We start from the raw sequence: 17,872 nt of genomic DNA, 5'->3' as shown, positions 1-17,872 counted from the left end.
TTTTAGACTAAATGGCATTACATTCCATTCGTATTGTCCGAAAGGAACATTAAATGCAGTTTTGTATCTATCTTCTTCTTTAATTTGAATCTGTCAAAAACCTGACTTCATATCAAATTTTGAGAAGATGATAGCTTTTGAAAGACGATTCAAAAGATCTTTCTTTTGAAGAATTGGATAGCGAATCCATTGAAGGGCAGTATTGAGTGGTTTATAATTGATAACAAGATGAGGAACTTCTCGTTCAATTTCTACAGAATTATTGACATAGAAAGCTGAACAGATCCATGGAGATTTACTTTGACGAATTAAATTCTTTTCTAGTAAATCATTGGTTTCTTTGATACAAAAATCAAGTAATTCCTTTTTCATTTGAATAGGGCGAGATTTTGCAGGAATATTTGATTCATGAAAATCAGAATTGTATAGAAGAGAAACAACATGTTTCCTTCTGTCCCAGAAGGCATTTGGAATTGTTGAACAAATTTCTTGTTCAATTTTCTTTTGTAAATCAGCAATTTGATTTTTGATAGAAGATTCTTGTAATCTTTTTTCAGTTTTTTGAAAAATAATTTCTTCTTTGAGATATTGAATATGATTTCTTTTAAGATTAATATTTTGAATAATTTTTGAAATTGCAGCTTCTTTTAAAGAATTGACATATTTATAAGAGGGAGGATTTGAAAATTCAAAGAATATTTTCTTTCTAAAATTTTTTGTAGTTAATCCTTTATAATCTGTTTTAAAAGAATAAATTTGAACAATGAAAGGAGCTCAAAGAATAACATCTTGATCCAGATCTTTCACAAGATAAAAAATATTTTTGAAACAAATATTTGAATTACAAACATGAGCTTTTAAAATCTTGTAATTGATATTCAATTTTTTACCACTAGCACCATAAAAACGCTCAATAGTTTTCTCAAAGTATTTTGTAGGAATTAAGCCTTCCTTGATACAATTTTGATCAGCTCCTGAATCAATGAGAACTCGAGTTGTGAATTTGAATTCTTTGTTGACTACAATAGTCATATTGCAGTACCATTTCTGAAGTTGAATTCGATTAATAACATTAATCTTTTCTTCTTCAGTTTGAGGAAATTTTGAAGTAGATGAAAATTCAGATGAAAATGATTCAGAGTGATGAGAGGGTTGTTTTGAAGATGATTTTGAGGAAACTTTGGATTTTCCTTTGAATTTGGAATAAAATTCGTTATTTAAATCTTTTGCTTTTAAGCAAACTACTTCCATATGAATTTCTTTGACATGATTTTCAAGTTCAGAAATTTGATTTTTCATAATCTTAATTTCTCCTTGAAGATCTGGAATAGAGGGTTTAGACCCTATTGAAAGTTCCTTTTGAGCACGCTTGAGAATATTTGATATATTAATATCATCAAAAGTTTCTTTTGATGTAGAAGGTAAAAGAGATGAGAATTTCTTTCTGAGTTTAGGATTATCAATCCTATCAATGATATCTTGAAGAATTTCTTCTTCTTTTGATAAAACATTTATAGTTTTGCGATCACAAATTTCTTTATCGTTGGAAGAGGAACTGGAATCAGAATTTTGAGTAGATTTATAATCAGAATCTTCTTGATTGATAAAAACTTGTTCTAATTCAAAGTTATACTCATTATCAGAACTAAATTGAATAAGATTAAGAAGTTGATTCTTAGTATCTTCATCAATTTGAAGAGTAGAAATCTTCTTCTTAAGAGGACAATTATTTGAATAATGACCAGACTTATTGCATTGCCAACAAGTAATTTTTGAATGAAGAATCTTTTGAAAAATTTCTTTTTGGAAAAGATTTTCTTTTTGAAAAATGTTTTCTTGATGAAAACTTCTTTTTTCTTGGAAATTCTTCTGGAAAATAATTTCTTTTCGAAAATTTTTTGTTTTGAAAATTTTTCTTTGTTTTTGAAGAAGGAGGAATGATTTTCTCAAAACCATATTGTTCACAGAATGATCCCAATTCATTTCTGGATTGAGACCTTTTTTTATTTTAATTTAGCTTTGAGTTTCAAATCATTGCATAATTTGAGAGCTTCTTTATTAATGAAATTAATAATTTCACGATAAATAAGCATTTGAAGATCATCAAATTCATTGAAAATAGAATTCTTTACTTTTTCAGCAAAGAATTTTGGAAGTCCTTAAATAAATTTTTCTTTCCAGAAAGATTGTTGACAATCTTCCCTAATCATGATACGAGATAAGAAATTATCTTTGTACCATCTGAAATCTTGTAATTTTGGACATCTTAAATTCATAAGAATATCATTTTGTAATTGAATAAGATTTTCAGGAGTACCAATAAAATGTTTGAGAATAGTTAAACCAAAACGGTAAAATTGTCATTAATTTCTTGTCCATTTTCAGAATGAATAATACTGTTATTTTCATCACGTATGACAGAGGAAAAGATAATCGGTTTCTCTGTTTGAGAAATATAATTATCCCACCATTGACTAAGCTGTCCTGTGAATCCAAGAACAATATTATTTGTAGCTTCAATTCTTGAATTTCCTTTTGTAAGGAAGGTTTTGTAACAAATAGTCATTTGTCCAAGTAAATTGATAATTTGAAATTTAGTAAGTCCTTCTATGTTCCATTCAACTCCGGAATTACCATCATAAGATCTTTGAGGGGGTAACTTTTCGAAGAAATGAAGGACGAGGATAAAATTTTGGAATATTTTGATAATCAGATTTTTTGAGTTTATTGATTAAATCAGATTTTTCATCAATAAATTGAGATTCAATCTCATCAATTGTATTGATGTTTTTTGAAACATGAAAATTTTTTAATTGAGTAACAAGTTCTGAAAGAACTTCACTTTCGGTTTGAAGAGTTGAAGATTTTCCAAAAGTTGGAATAATATCATCATTTTTGAAAATTGTTGAGGAAGATGCTTTCGTCAAATTCTTATCTTTACTTTTATCTTTATATTCTTTAAAAGAGTCTTTTGGGGAGGTAAAAGTTTCTGATTCAGAATTTGATTCAATGCGATTTAATTGAGAACACATAGATTGAAGAACATCATTTGTATAATTGTTCTGAGCTTGAATATTTTTGATATCCTCAGCAACAACCTGAGAATCATCAGATCGTTCTTTAGGAATACGTTTGAGAAGAGATGCAAGTATATCAGTTTTTCCTTGAGAAAATAATATTTCTTGCAAAGGAGGATAAATAGATTGAAAATTATTTCCTTCTGGAGTTTTCCACGTTTTAGATGAAGTTTTTGAAGTAAGAATTTGAGGTTTTTCTGGTTTTTGCCAAAAACTTTAAATTGAATCCATTCATAGAAACTTAAATCAGTAGAAGATTCAAAATAATATTTCCAGTATTGATCTTTTTGTTTTGAAGAAAAACGTTCACGAAAAAGTTTTCTAAAATTTTTAACGCAAATATTTTGATCATGTTTGAATTCTTTTTTTCTGTCGATTTCAGAAGAAATAACATTACATTGATGATCGAGATCTGTGTTTGAAGGAGGAACCATATCAGAAAAAGTAGGAGACTCTGGTTGCTCAGTTTCTTCTTCTTTTTCTATAGGTTGATAAAAAGAATTTGAAATAGTTGGAGTGTATATATATTATTTTTATTTTAAAGTTATTAACTTATTATGGAGGTATGAGTCACACGAAGCATTGAACTGAACATAGAAGTATTGTCATGTAACATAGGACATAACCTAATTTATGACAAAATAAGAATATACGGTTTGTTTATTTCCTAGAAATAAATGTTGTCACATTAGTTTTAATGGTTGATGTGACAATTTATTGTTGAATGTAAAAGGTTGGTGAATCTCTTCTTTACATCCACCTGTATTTGGGATATTTTTAAAGAGATTTTTACTGTTTATAGCATTTAATTGCTCTTTTTCAATAAAACATAACCTCTTTACATGAACAATATGAAATTATTTTAAAATTTTAGCGAAAACCTCCTAAGAAAAAGCCCTCAAATGCTGTTTTCAAGGAAAAACTTGGACAAAAGGACGTTTTATGTGTCATTTTCGAATTCGCTAGTTGAAGGAGATTGTATAAATTTATGATAGTTACTCACATTCATAAAGTCCACAGCTTGTCATAGACACATAAACCAACGTCTATAGAGAGAGGTTGAGTCAAGGGGTGGGGAGCTTGATGAGTGAAGCGAGCCGCGCTAGCCTATTAGTTTTTCAGTAGCAAGCTACGGTCTAACGACCTCCTAACCTCGGTTGGGGCGAAAACTCCAAAACTAGGGTTCCAAACCTTTCTCTAATAATAATAATAATAAGGTAAGCTTTCAAGCCCGTCTTCCGGCTCCTTCCAATCCATCAAGCTCATCCTCGTGGAAGGAGGATTCATTCAAGAATCGGGATCTAGAATTTTGGCTCGAGCCTTTCCTCTCCTGATCATTCATTGTGGGACCTACTTAACGCAAATATTTTGATCATGTTTCAATTCTTTTCTTCTGTCAATTTCAGAAGAAATAACATTACATTGATGATCGAGATTCAGTAATTCACGTTTATAAATAAGTTGAGAATTCAAAGTCAATAAATTTTGTCTTTTTTATTAATTATTGTTGCTAGTGGCCAAACGACCTACTAGATATGGACAAAGAATGTTATCTTCGGAAGCGTGGCATAGATATGACAAAATTGAATACAACAACAACAATAATAATAATAAAGTATGTAATGGTCTTTTAAGGTATCCGACAAAATCCAATGAAGTCCAACACTCCAAAAAACGAAAGCAATATTGTAGAATTATTTCCAAGAATGCAACAAACATTATGAGTTGAGTTCTCCTTATCAGTCAGTTAAAGCTTCAAATTAATGTTAGTTATATATAATATTGCAATAATTATTTGGTGTTGATGATTTATTCTTCAGCTAACATGTCATTTTTTGTTATTGAGTTGAGACCTTAAAGGAATTATTATAAGCAATTCTTTGTCACAGCAGAAATTAACTTGTTAACTAACCTGGGCATGGTTTGTAAGTACAGAGTACCAAAATGCATAACTGCTTTACTTATTTTTGGTGAATTTACCGACTTTTGATATAAAATTACTTAACTTATATATAAGTTTTTTTTTTAATTTTAAAATAGGAATCGATATTATTTACTACTCATTCTTTTATTGCTAACTATTCATGTTTGACGAGATTTTAGTACATAGTGCGTCGTGAAATAAATTGTGTGAACAATTTCGATGTAGTCGAAAAAAAGTTACCTAAGTCAAGTAAAAGATGCATAAAAATTTTTTATATAAAAAGTTACCTAAGTAAAGTGAAAGATGCATCTCATTTAATAAATATTTGTATGAGAACATCATAACAAACTTGTTATTAAAATACTTATTTTCGAAATTGTGAATTATAATTGATATTAAAGTGAACCGAAAATGATGAATTTTCATTATTTCCAAAGTTTGCGGGCTGTCCCCTGTCAGGTTATTTAATTAAATTTTATAATTAACCACTGAAAAGAAAAAAGCAAAAGGAATATACTCATATGATATGATGCAACACCAAATAATTAATTTGAATGTAGTTAATTTGAAGGTGGTCACTAGTTTATAATGAAAATATGGTAATTAACACGAAATTTCACTTTTAATGAATAAAAGAAATGTCGAAAAATTTATAGTCCGTGAAGTTAATGTTATTCGACGATGAAATATTGTCAGGAAAATAAAGGTCACTCGAATAGCTTCAACGACATCAGGTTTCGCAGGTAATTAAATTTGTGCGCTCACATTTTGTCGTGTACTATTAATTTAGCACTATTGAGATGTTAAAATGAAAATATATGTCGCATCCGAAAACACTCCTTATATGCATGGTTTCAAAGATTCACTAATTTATAATGAAAAATACAGTAGGATTGATTAACACAAAATCTCAAGAAACTTCACTATTAACAACTAAAAAAATTATCGTTTATAGTGTGTGCAATTGATAATACTCAATAACGAATAGCATCGTTGGCTTGAAAGAGAAAGGCCATTTGAATAATTTCAACGACGACGTATTTTGCACGTAATTGAATTCGTTGGCACTACCAAAGTAACGTTCTCCATCGATGTTAATCTTGTTAGTGCACTTTTAGTATAATCACTTTCTCCAAAAATATTTAGCAAAACGCGATCTCATGTTCAAGTGGAATTAAGATAATATTATGCTTATACCTAATAACACGCGAAGAGGGCAATTAAATGTTGACCTACACACGAGACATGAAGGTAATGTACGCCACAAAACAAAAATCCAAGTGTGGACCAACGTTGGATAATAACTTTCACATGCTAGACTAATAATTGACGTATGGTCCTACATTTTTGAGTACATTGTACATTCAATTTAGACACTAACGAATTACCTTGCAGAGCGTCATCTTATTCAGGAGCTTGAATTGATTCGACTTAAATGCATTTTCGAACTCATCTTGCCTTTTCTTTACTATCGATGTTTGATTTGTCGTGCTTACAATTTTCTTCGACTTAGATCGTGACTAGCCGATAAATATTCATTATACCTTTTTGTCATCTACAAAAAGCCAAAGGCCAAAAAAAGGAAAAGAAGAAAAAGAAGAATGCAAATAAATATAAGAATATATATTAAAAATATATATATTTGTGGTGTACGGCCGTCAGTTGGATCACACGTGTTGGCAGCCGCTGTCGTGTCAAGCTGCCACCTGTCAAATAATTATATCTGAACTCACGTGATTAGTATGTTAACGCCACCGCCCCAAAAGGCGAGTAGGTAGTTTATTGTGGCACACTGTCGGTCAGTGGCCCACCTTATAAATGAGGCATTTAATGTATTTTAGTTTTTTATTTAATAAATGAAGCAGTTATCGTGTCCAGCTCTCTTTATATTTTTTCTATTTAGATTTAATCCAATCCATAAGTAGGTTGATCCTATGAGAGAATTAAATTCTAATTTTCTATTAATACAATTTGTCAAACACCGTTCTCACTCTAATTAAGGGAGGATATAATAATAATAATAATAATAATAATAATAATAATAATAATAATAAAATTAGAGGATCGATTTTTGGGTTGATAGAATGAAATAGTGGTAAAAAAATTACTCTTTGAAAAAATAGTAGAAATTTATAAAAGCTAATTCATCGGCTCATATAACACGTTTATGTTTTTCAATTTTTCGATTGAATCAATTCGATTCGATAATAAAGTTTTCGCATAAAATTTCTAGGCAAAATGATTAAATATGATATCACAAGTTGAATTAGATCTTGGGATATGAAATAAGTAAATAAAATTTATGGTTGCAATGTGATTCATGCAAGTCTTATAAAAGAGCCCTTATAATTTATTTCTCATCGCACAACTTATAAATAGCCATTATTAGGAAAAATCATTTTTGAGTATTAGTTAGAAAAAAACACACTCATGGGAATGTTGGGCTAGCTTGATATGATTTTTGAAAAGCCAAAAAATATTTCTAAAATTAAATTATTGTTTATAAATTATTAGTTACAGTAACTTTTTCTACCACACATTCATACAATAAAATATTTTACTCTCAAACCAATAAAATTTCTTTAAATTTTAACCATATATTTTCCAAAAAATACTATTCAAAACTAGTGTGGCAACGGGGCGGGTTCGGGATGGGTTTTTTTGCCCCATTTAATTAAAAAAAATTTCACATTTTCAAAATTTAGAGTTATACTATTAAATTATAAAATACAAATTCAAAATTTAAAAATTCAAAACAAATAATGTTCAAATTAACATCAATATTCAAAGAAACACTCGAAAAAACAATATCAAAAAAAAATATATACGATTTTTTTTTAATATTCATGGGGCGGGTGTCCTACCCCGCCCGTGACCCGTGACAAGGGCGGGGAATTATGCCCCATCCCGCCCCATCAACCTGTCGGGGCGGATTTTTTTGCCCTATTCGGGACGGGGTAAATTGCTATCTCTATTCAAAATTCTATAATTTTCCCATAACGGGAGACAAATAGGCTCTAAAGAAACTATTTTTGATTTATTTGCATAATTATTCTAGAAATACTTTGTAAGGCTAAAATAACTTTTTCAGAAACTTGATATAAGATAGCTTATTCATAAAATTATTTTAAAAGAAGCACAAGCAAAATCAAAAGTTCTGTCAAATAAACAATAAAATTGTCAAGCAAATCGTAGATTAATTAACATTTTTTTGAAAGTAGTTAGATGATTATATATTAGCCACTCAAAATTTCAACATTCCATTTTAATTCTTGTAATAATAATTTATATATAATATACTTTAGTCTTAGCTCTTCGAATTTATAATATTTCTTATCAGAATCTAACGTACACGAAAGTATGTTTGCACCATAAAATTAGGGTGTTCTTGTCCATCTGTTATTCTCATGTTTGATCATTTTCAATTTACCTAGAATTAAAGATAACCACACTTGTAAGCAAGAATGTTGGCATATATTCCTTGCATTTTGAACACACTAATACATCATCACATCCATAAGCATTTTAATTATATGTATATCAATGTATTTGACTTTATTTTAACTACAAATTTTGGTGGAATCTTGCAATCTCATCGATTTTATTTTATTTCATTATTTGAGTTTAATCGTTATTTGTTTATCGTCAAAATATATAAATTTATTCATTTAATTTCGTCTTGATGACGTCCCTACAAAAATACAATGAATATAGTCTGCAAGTATTAGAAGTGCAATGAATCACAAATCATATACAGTAAATAACATAAATTGCAAAGATTAAAACCAAAAAATGGCAAAATTCATTGCTCACAAATGTGATGAAAATCATATTTTCAAAACCCTAAAATTAATGAAGATTTCATCAAATTTAACAAATCCAAATCTCATAACCCTTTCCACCTTTACTTTTAGGGTAAATTCGTCTAGGGTTTCCAAATTTTCATAAGTATAGGTCTCGTGCTCCCAATATTCTAACGTTGTACGCGCAATATCTCTACATGATAGAAAATGTATATTTAGGTATTAAATGACTATTCAAAATGCATATAATGTTTGATCGAAAAAGGTATAATTGTTCAAAAAAGAGTAACAATTAGTTCAATTTGAACAGTAGTCGTTTAGTTTTTTTTAAATAAAGAAAATCTTTGTTAAAACAATTTGGTCCTTTATTACATTAATACTATAAATGAAAGGCTTGAGACAGAATTGACATACTTACGAAAGTTTGGGGACCGGTCGAGGAATTTACCCTTACTTTTATCCCAATTACAAGCCGTAGCACCCCATCTACGCACTTACGCCCACTCCTCTCTAGCTTCTAGGATACAGGATACTTGCTTGTTGATGGCAATGGAAGCCCCGGGTGGGTCCCACTCCCACAGTCCAAACTGAAAAGGCATGGTTCATCTTCATCATAATAATAACTTTAGCCAATGAAGCATACCTACATTCCCATCTAATTTTCTGGTTCTGACTGCTGACTGCTGCTCGCTAAAATCTTGAAAAGAAAACCAGAACTAACTTTATACGGCCTGCAAAGTTGACCACCTCTTTATATGACCATTTTTTCCAAACGGGTTCTTACAGTTCCCGCCGGAGGGAAACAAAATCTGCAGTGATAAAAGGGAATTTTGGAATCTGAATTTCTGTTCAAGAAAATGACTCAGATGGTGGTGGCCGGAGAATCTAGCTCCGGCGGAAGGACGGTGGTGGTGGGGATGAAGCTGGATTCTCAGAGCCGGGAATTGCTGACGTGGGCTCTCGTGAAAGTCGCTCAGGCTGGTGATTGGGTCATTGCTCTTCATGTTCTTGACAACAATGGTAAGGTTCTGCGCAAAAATTGCATGCTTCAGTGTTTTGTATTTGGTGAATGCAATAAGCTTTATATTCTAAATTGGACTGTTTGAGTTTTGATTTTGCTTTGGAAAATTTGGTGAAATGGGTTGAATAGAATCTTAAAATTGATTTTTACTTGCAATTTTCTGGGGAAAACATAATACGAAGTCTTGTTTATTATTATTTCCAGGGAAATATGTGCCAAATAAAGAATTTTTCTGTCCGGTGGAATCATCGATTTTATTTTATTTCATTTTTTGGGTTTAATCGTTATTTGTTTATCGTCAAGATATATAAATTTATTTATTTAATTTCATCTTGATGACGTCCCTACAAAAATACAATGAATATAGTTTGCAAGAATTAGAAGTGCAATGAATCACAAATCATATACAGTAAATAACATAACCTGCAAAGATTAAAACCCAAAAATGACAAAATTCATTGCTCACAAATGTAATGAAAATCATATTTTCAAAACCCTAAAACTTATGAAGATTTCATCAAATTTAACAAATCCAAATCTCATAACCCTTTCCATCTTTACTTTTAGGGTAAATTCGTCTAGGATTTCCAAATTTCATAAGAATAGGTCTCGTGCTCCCAATATTTTAACATTGTACGCGCAATATCTCTACATGATAGAAAATGTATATTTAGGTATTAAATAACTATTCAAAATGCACATAATGTTTGATCGAAAAAGGTACAATTGTTCAAAAAAGAGTCAAAATTAGTTCAATTTGAACAGTAGTCGTTTAGTTTTTTAAATAAAGAAAATCTTTGTAAAACAATTTGGTCCTTTATTACATTAATACTATAAATGAAAGGCTTGAGACAGAATTGACATACTTATGAAAGTTTGGGGACCGGTCGAGGAATTTACCCTTACTTTTATCCCAATTACATGCCGTAGCACCCCATCTACGCACTTACGCCCACTCCTCTCTAGCTTCTAGGATACAGGATACTTGCTTGTTGATGGTAATGGAAGCCCCGGGTGGGTCCCACTCCCACAGTCCAAACTGAAAAGGCATGGTTTATCTTCATCATAATAATAACTTTAGCCAATGAAGCATACCTACATTCCCATCTAATTTTCTGGTTCTGACTGCTGACTGCTGCTCGCTAAAATCTTGAAAAGAAAACCAGAACTAACTTTATACGGCCTGCAAAGTTGACCACCTCTTTATATGACCATTTTTTCCAAACGGGTTCTTACAGTTCCCGCCGGAGGGAAACAAAATCTGCAGTGATAAAAGGGAATTTTGGAATCTGAATTTCTTTTCAAGAAAATGACTCAGATGGTGGTGGCCGGAGAATCTAGCTCCGGTGGAAGGACGGTGGTGGTGGGGATGAAGCTGGATTCTCAGAGCCGGGAATTGCTGACGTGGGCTCTCGTGAAAGTCGCTCAGGCTGGTGATTGGGTCATTGCTCTTCATGTTCTTGACAACAATGGTAAGGTTCTGCGCAAAAATTGCATGCTTCAGTGTTTTATATTTGGTGAATGCAATAAGCTTTATATTCTAAATTGGACTGTTTGAGTTTTGATTTTGCTTTGGAAAATTTGGTGAAATGGGTTGAATAGAATCTTAAAATTGATTTTTACTTACAATTTTCTGGGGAAAACATAATACGAAGTCTTGTTTATTATTATTTCCAGGGAAATATGTGCCAAATAAAGAATTTTTCTGTCTAAATTTCAATTAATGAATTAATTGATTTGGTGAAATTGGGCTCCGCAGAAATTGTGGATCGTGATGGTAAATCATCTCTTCTGTCTCTGGTTAAAGCATTTGACTCCATTCTTGCAGTTTATGAAGGTTTCTGCAATCTAAAACAGGTAATTTTCTTTCACAATTTCAGTATTTTGTGTCAAATTTCATTTGCGATTCTTGTAATTTTCTTAAAATGTTACAGTTGATTATTAAAATTTTTTAACTTTGTCGGTGGATCACTGGATCTAGTCTCTCAAGCCGTCAAGCCCATATGCATTTATTTTCCATTTATTGCTTTTACAGATTCTCTTATCTCTATTGTATCCACTAATATCTATGACTGAATAATCAATTTTGTTAAACCGGTGATGCTGCAGGTGGATCTAAAATTAAAGATCTGCCGAGGTTCATCAGTACGGAAAATTCTTGTTCGAGAGGCCAATTCTTTTTGTGCAACTGATGTTATTGTAGGGACTGCTCGAAATCTTCATATTCGGTCATCGGCCTCTGTTGCTAAATACTGTGCTAAGAAATTGTCCAAGGATTGTTCGATTTTAGCTGTTAATAATGGGAAAGTTGTTTTTCATAGAGAGTCCTCTTCAGCATCTCGTGTTAGCACAAAAGGTATTGTACTTTCTGTTGATGATTTCATCGGCATATAGTGAATTTTATCAGCACCCTTATATTCTCATTTCGTTTTTATTTGAGCAGAACCTGAACATCATCGTCGCAATGGTTTACTTGCGGCCATTCAGAGATCGTTGAGTAAGAACAATAAAGTACTAAATGATGGCCATCAAAATACTTCTGCTAAATCAGATTTGGCCTTGGTTGTTTCTGAATACACTGAAAGTGCCCTTCAGGGGAAGTGTTCCATTTGTTCAATGGACTCAGTCGCACCAGATAATTCTCATACTGGGTCAAAGGATGATCCTTCAGGCGATGGAGATAATTCACTGGCTATATTACCGGTACAGAAGTTAGAGGCGGCATCTAGTTCGATTTCATTGTTGTTAAGAGAATTGCCTGAACTGAGACCTGGTTGGCCGCTTCTTCGCCGAGCCTTCATATCAAATAGGAAATCTTCATTTAACTCCCCTGCAGGGCAAGTTTCGGTGGTACAATGGGCAATGCGACTTCCCAGTAGATATTTTTTGTCAAATGAGAATTCAACTAGAAAAAATAGTGATTCTGACAGTGAAAAAGATCCATCTTCTGAACTAGATGGGGAAACTGGTGCAATTGTTCCCATTGGAAACGAGTCTGTTTCTACTACATCCTCAGCAGATTGCGTATCAAGGCCCTTACCAGAAGAATTGGAGGGTTTTCATGAGAAATTCTCAGCAACCTGCAGGTTGTTTCAATATAATGAACTCGTCTCAGCAACATCCAATTTCGTGCCAGGTTTTTATGATTTTTACTATATATGTTTGAGACGAATCTTGAGATTCAAATATAAGTATCCTAGTCGACTTATATGATCTATTCGTGGAAATTTTCAGAGAATATGATAGGCAAAGGAGGCAACAGTCAAGTTTATAGAGGAATTCTTCCTGATGGAAAGGAGCTTGCTGTAAAGATTTTAAAACCGACTGAAGATGCTTTAAAAGAGTTTGCTTTGGAAATCGAGATTGTTACTGCTTTAAATCACAAAAATATCATCTCTCTCTTCGGGTTCTGCTTTGAGGACAACCATCTTCTCTTGGTTTATGATTACCTATCAAGAGGAAGCCTGGAAGAGAACCTTCACGGTATGCCATTACCATTGGAGCCTTTATCACCTCAATTAATCTAAATTGGTACAAGTAAAGTTGATTTCTTATTAATACAGTCTCTGGAAACTATGTTTCTCGAGTCAGGTTATAGAAAGGAACTATTCACCTTTGGGTGGAACAAGAGATATAAGGTGGCTGTTGGTGTAGCCGAGGCACTTAGTTATCTTCATAATAGAGATTCTCAACCTGTTATTCACAGGGACATTAAATCATCAAATATACTACTATCTGATGATTTTGAGCCACAGGTTGTGCTCTAATAATCAGCTAAGCATTTAATTTCTCGTTTTCTAAATGGTGACAACTTATAATTATTTTATTATTTTCAGCTTTCTGACTTTGGACTTGCTAAATGGGCATCAGCAACTTCGTCTCACATAACATGCAGTGATGTTGCAGGAACTTTTGGGTCAGTGAATTTTAAACCTTGAAAAAGAAATACTCAAAGTGCTTATTTTGTACACAGTATTGCGTAGGAGTAGACCTTATAATAGACAAGATTTTAGCTCCCTTTTCTTCACCAGTACTATTTAATATTATGAGGAGTTGTTTGTTAACATTTCTTTCCATTACAGATACTTAGCTCCTGAATACTTCATGTACGGAAAAGTTAATTACAAGATTGATGTCTATGCATTTGGTGTGGTACTTCTTGAGCTTTTGTCGGGAAGAAAGCCCATAAGCAATGATCGTCCAAAGGGCCAAGAGAGCCTGGTTATGTGGGTATGTCCCTGTGTGCTTTATGAATCAATCTGTAACCATTTAATTGATAAAAAAATTTGACAATATACTTCATGATTTCAGGCAAAGCCAATTCTGAATTCTGGGAAGTTCGTCCAACTCCTAGACCCGAATATAGGTAGCCACTATGATCAGGAACAAGTGGAGAGGATGGTATTAGCAGCAGCACTATGCATCAGACGTGCACCCCGAGCTAGGCCACACATGACCCTGGTTAGTAATCTGTTGAAATTCCATTGTAGTTGATTAAGCTTACGTGCTTAACCTTTACAGTGTCATCGAAATCTTAATGGCCCAAAATGCAATTCTTTTGACCCCTTTCAGCTGTACTCCCTTTAATGAAGTCTGGCTCATAACCGGTGTTACTTGGTTCCTTTTGTCAAAAAATTAAATGAGTTCCATGTTAACGTGATTTGTTATTCTCCCTCTATCCCACGAAGATAGGATTGTTTTCATTCTCACATATTAAGAAAATATAACTAATAAAGTTTGAAATACAAATTTTTCTTACATTTTTTCCAATGTACCGCTACATTAAATAATAGTTTAAATAGGAATAGTTCATATTTGATGATTACAATGCACATTGACTAGGGAATATTAAAAAATTTATTATACTCTCAACAAGAAAAGTGGCCTATAATTCGGAACAAACAAAAAAGGAAAGCAATCTTATCTTCAGGACAGAGGGAGTAACTTTGTCTTCGTGTAGGAATTTATATTAGTCTTTTATCTGATGAGGCGTTCAACATCCTCTTGCTAAGCTTGAAGAATATTAATATTCCATCAGAATTTTGCGATACCATCCTTGTTTTTTTGCAGACGAAATTATTACACTCGTGTGTATGGGCACATGTATATTTTCTTTCTAAAGACGAACGCTTATTGTGAATACTTACCGATTGTAGGTTCTGAAGCTCCTGCAAGGTGACGACGAGATACATAAGTGGGCGAGGTTACAAGTTATTCCTTTAGAAGGGTCCGATGTCAGGCAGCAAGCTAATGCCTCAGAAGGACATGATGCATTGGACGACGAATCCTTTTCAGAATCTAATCTCCAATCCCACCTTAACCTTGCATTGCTTGGGGTCGAGGAAGATTCTCTCTCTCTAAGTAGCATTGAGCAAAGTGTTTCTTTAGAAGATTATTTGCGAGGAAGGTGGAGCCGATCCTCGAGCTTCGACTAACCAAATTTCTTCCATAAGCAAAGGGAAATTCTGTTTGTGTGATTCCTTTTTTATTTTTATTTTTATTTTATTTTATTTTGTGGGCTTGGATGAGAGGTTGTTTATGGGTGTACCCTCCTCCTTCCCTTTGTAGCCATGACAATGAAGCAATTCAATGTGGAGGTCTTGTGGAATGTGTAGGGTCTATCTCTTTAATAAAAAATTTGACCTGTATTTGTTGTTAGTAAATACTTTGTACATACCAATAAGTGTATAATTTTGGCCAAATTTGTTGTAGTATTGAGATGTGAGATCTTTTTACTACTTCTCTTGATGCGTCGTGATTTTTAATTCGCTAAATTTGTCACACTAGCCGCGCTAACAATTCAGTTAACTATCTTTGGTATTTATGAAGTGTGTTAATTTTGAGATTCGCATTTTTCAAAAGTCACCTCTCACTTGTATCAACTAAGACTCATCATGACTAAAGAGTTCAAATGCTAGGATGGTGTTGTACATGTATATGTGAGGTATCTCGACAATTATTTTTTCTCAATATTCTTATTATGGGTAGATCTCAATTATGTGTTTTATATATGTTTACATAATTAATTTTTCTATCACAACAACACGATATTCCTCATTCAATCTTTGGCATATGTGAATTTACCTTAAAAGATTTTTAGTTGAAGTGACTCACTATATTATTTATTCCATTTAATTTCTCAATATCTTAGGGTATGTTTGATTGCAAATATGGAATTTGGGTGGAAAAAAAATAAATCTCAGAGAATTGAGTTGCCTAAAAATTATTTTATTGGGAATTGTCAATTGATAGTGTTTGATTAGTATAATTTTCTAGATGGAAAATGTTGAAATAAAAGTGTCTTTTGGTGTTCGTTTGACTTTGTTTTTCATGAAAATTGTCAATTTAAGGAATATTCACTTCTACTATTGTTTCTAGAATTTGTTTCCATTGCCAACAAAAATAAATAAATAAAAAAATCCAAAAATAATCTATATTTTGCTGTTCGTTTGGCTTTGTTTTACATGAAAATTATCAATTTAAGGATTATTCTCTTTTACAATTGTTTCTAAAATTTGTTTACATTGCGAACAATTAAAAAAAAAAAAAGAAAAAAAAAAGGTGGAATTCCAAAAATCACCTACCCCATGGGAAAATAAAAGGTGGAATTTCATACTTTACCGGCTTGTACATTGAAAATCATGAAAAATCAATTCTCTGAAAAATTTTGTTAATCAAACAGGTCAAAAGTGAAAGTTCGAATTCGAATTCCAACTTCCATGGAAAATATAGTGTAATCAAAGGGGGCATTATACTTTTTTTGTTCAGCAATTATAATTGATAACTATTCTTACCCTAAGGACTTTTATGTAAATGGATCACCACTGCCAACTATCAGTACTTGATGTGTTGTATCAAGAGGTTGCTTTTGCATCCCACTAGTTGTCATCCCGTCCTGTTAAGAAATAGGAGAGAGGATGGGAAATATAGTCCCACCCCAAACCTTATTTGTTATTTATTACATTTGAAAATTTATATAAAATTTTAAAAATAAAAAAATTATATGAAAAAAATAAATAAGTCCAAGGGAAACATGGTCCCCTCCCAACTGCCATCCCTAATTTACACGCACTTTTATGAATGAATACAAAATATAACGGTACGATCATAAATTCACTTCCACAAATCAAATTTTGAATATTTGAAAGACAGCATCTAAAAAGCAATTTGTTAAGTTGGTGTTAAACGACACTAATTAAGTTAACCAGTTTTTTTGGAATCCATCATCAATCTTGTTAGCACGCAAGACATCGTGTTTAAATTGAAACAAAAAATGAAACTCTAGTCGTTAGTTTGAAAAAAAAATTCAATAAATAACGTGAATTGATATTTTAACCTCGATTGACTATTAATATCTTTACGATTACATAAAAAAAAAAAAAAAAAAAAAAAAAAAAAAAAAAAAAAAATTGGTATGCAAATATTATTTTTTTCTCTTTAATAATTAATGCCATGAATTACATTTTTTTTAAATAACAATATTATGAATAATGGAATACTTATTAGATTGTCAATTTTGGATCTCAAAATATTTAAAGAAAAAAGATCCCATATTTATGGCGCAACCAGCCTGGCCTCCACTTCTACTTGATTGAAAAGATTTGGCCCATGAAAAAGAAGTAAACGAATTTCCCCTAAAACAGTCTTTATCCCAATAAATTTGGAGTTGACTGTGTGTATACTTCTTTACCACTTTGTTCGGTCATTGCTAGATTCAAGAGTTGATCAATTACAACCATCGTGTCTTTGATCCTTGGATAAGAAAAATCTCCAATCGAGAGTGGGATATTTTTATATTGTTTCATTGCCTGAACTGATTCATGCTTCAAAGTGGAAGACATCCAGGCAGTTGAATGCCATGCACCCTACGCTGTGTGGCAATACAGCTGGTTTTTCTTAAGGCAGTGGCGTAGAAAAGTTATGACAGTGACTGATACTGCAAATGTCTGCAGATTAATTGGCTAGGTGCCTTGAAATACACTGATGGGTTTGGGAACACTAATCCTTGATCCATGAATTATTCTTAGGACTGTACACTTACAGCCTC

The 17,872-nt window shown here is 32.1% G+C and overlaps 1 protein-coding gene across 2 annotated transcripts; it reads left to right on the top strand.

The window, feature by feature from the left end:
• Window positions 1-9,340: 9,340 nt before the first annotated feature.
• LOC111397499 (probable receptor-like serine/threonine-protein kinase At5g57670) lies at window positions 9,341-15,536 on the top strand. Of its 2 annotated transcripts, none has more exons than XM_023024461.1 (10): window positions 9,341-9,824; window positions 11,585-11,682; window positions 11,935-12,181; window positions 12,269-12,961; window positions 13,060-13,308; window positions 13,417-13,580; window positions 13,662-13,741; window positions 13,908-14,055; window positions 14,137-14,286; window positions 14,982-15,536. In XM_023024461.1, the coding sequence occupies exons 1-10, from the start codon at window positions 9,662-9,664 to the stop codon at window positions 15,258-15,260; spliced, it is 2,271 nt and encodes a 756-aa protein (XP_022880229.1). In that variant the 5' UTR covers window positions 9,341-9,661; the 3' UTR covers window positions 15,261-15,536. The 2 variants fall into 2 exon arrangements, with proteins under 2 accessions (XP_022880229.1, XP_022880228.1); XM_023024460.1 differs by lacking the exon at window positions 9,341-9,824 and adding an exon at window positions 10,774-11,297.
• Window positions 15,537-17,872: the final 2,336 nt, after the last annotated feature.

This window comes from Olea europaea, chromosome 7, assembly GCF_002742605.1.
Source record: "Olea europaea var. sylvestris chromosome 7, O_europaea_v1, whole genome shotgun sequence".
Taxonomy (NCBI): Eukaryota; Viridiplantae; Streptophyta; class Magnoliopsida; order Lamiales; family Oleaceae; genus Olea; species Olea europaea.
This window is presented reverse-complemented; position numbering and strand designations above follow the sequence as displayed.

Excerpts from the sequence above, each read along its gene's own strand:
- LOC111397499 (XM_023024461.1), top strand. The coding sequence starts at position 9,662 with ATGACTCAGATGGTGGTGGCCGGAGAATCTAGCTCCGGCGGAAGGACG. Across the intron at positions 12,182-12,268 it reads ATCTCGTGTTAGCACAAAAG|AACCTGAACATCATCGTCGC; the intron begins GTATTGTACTTT and ends TTATTTGAGCAG. Across the intron at positions 13,581-13,661 it reads CTGATGATTTTGAGCCACAG|CTTTCTGACTTTGGACTTGC; the intron begins GTTGTGCTCTAA and ends TATTATTTTCAG.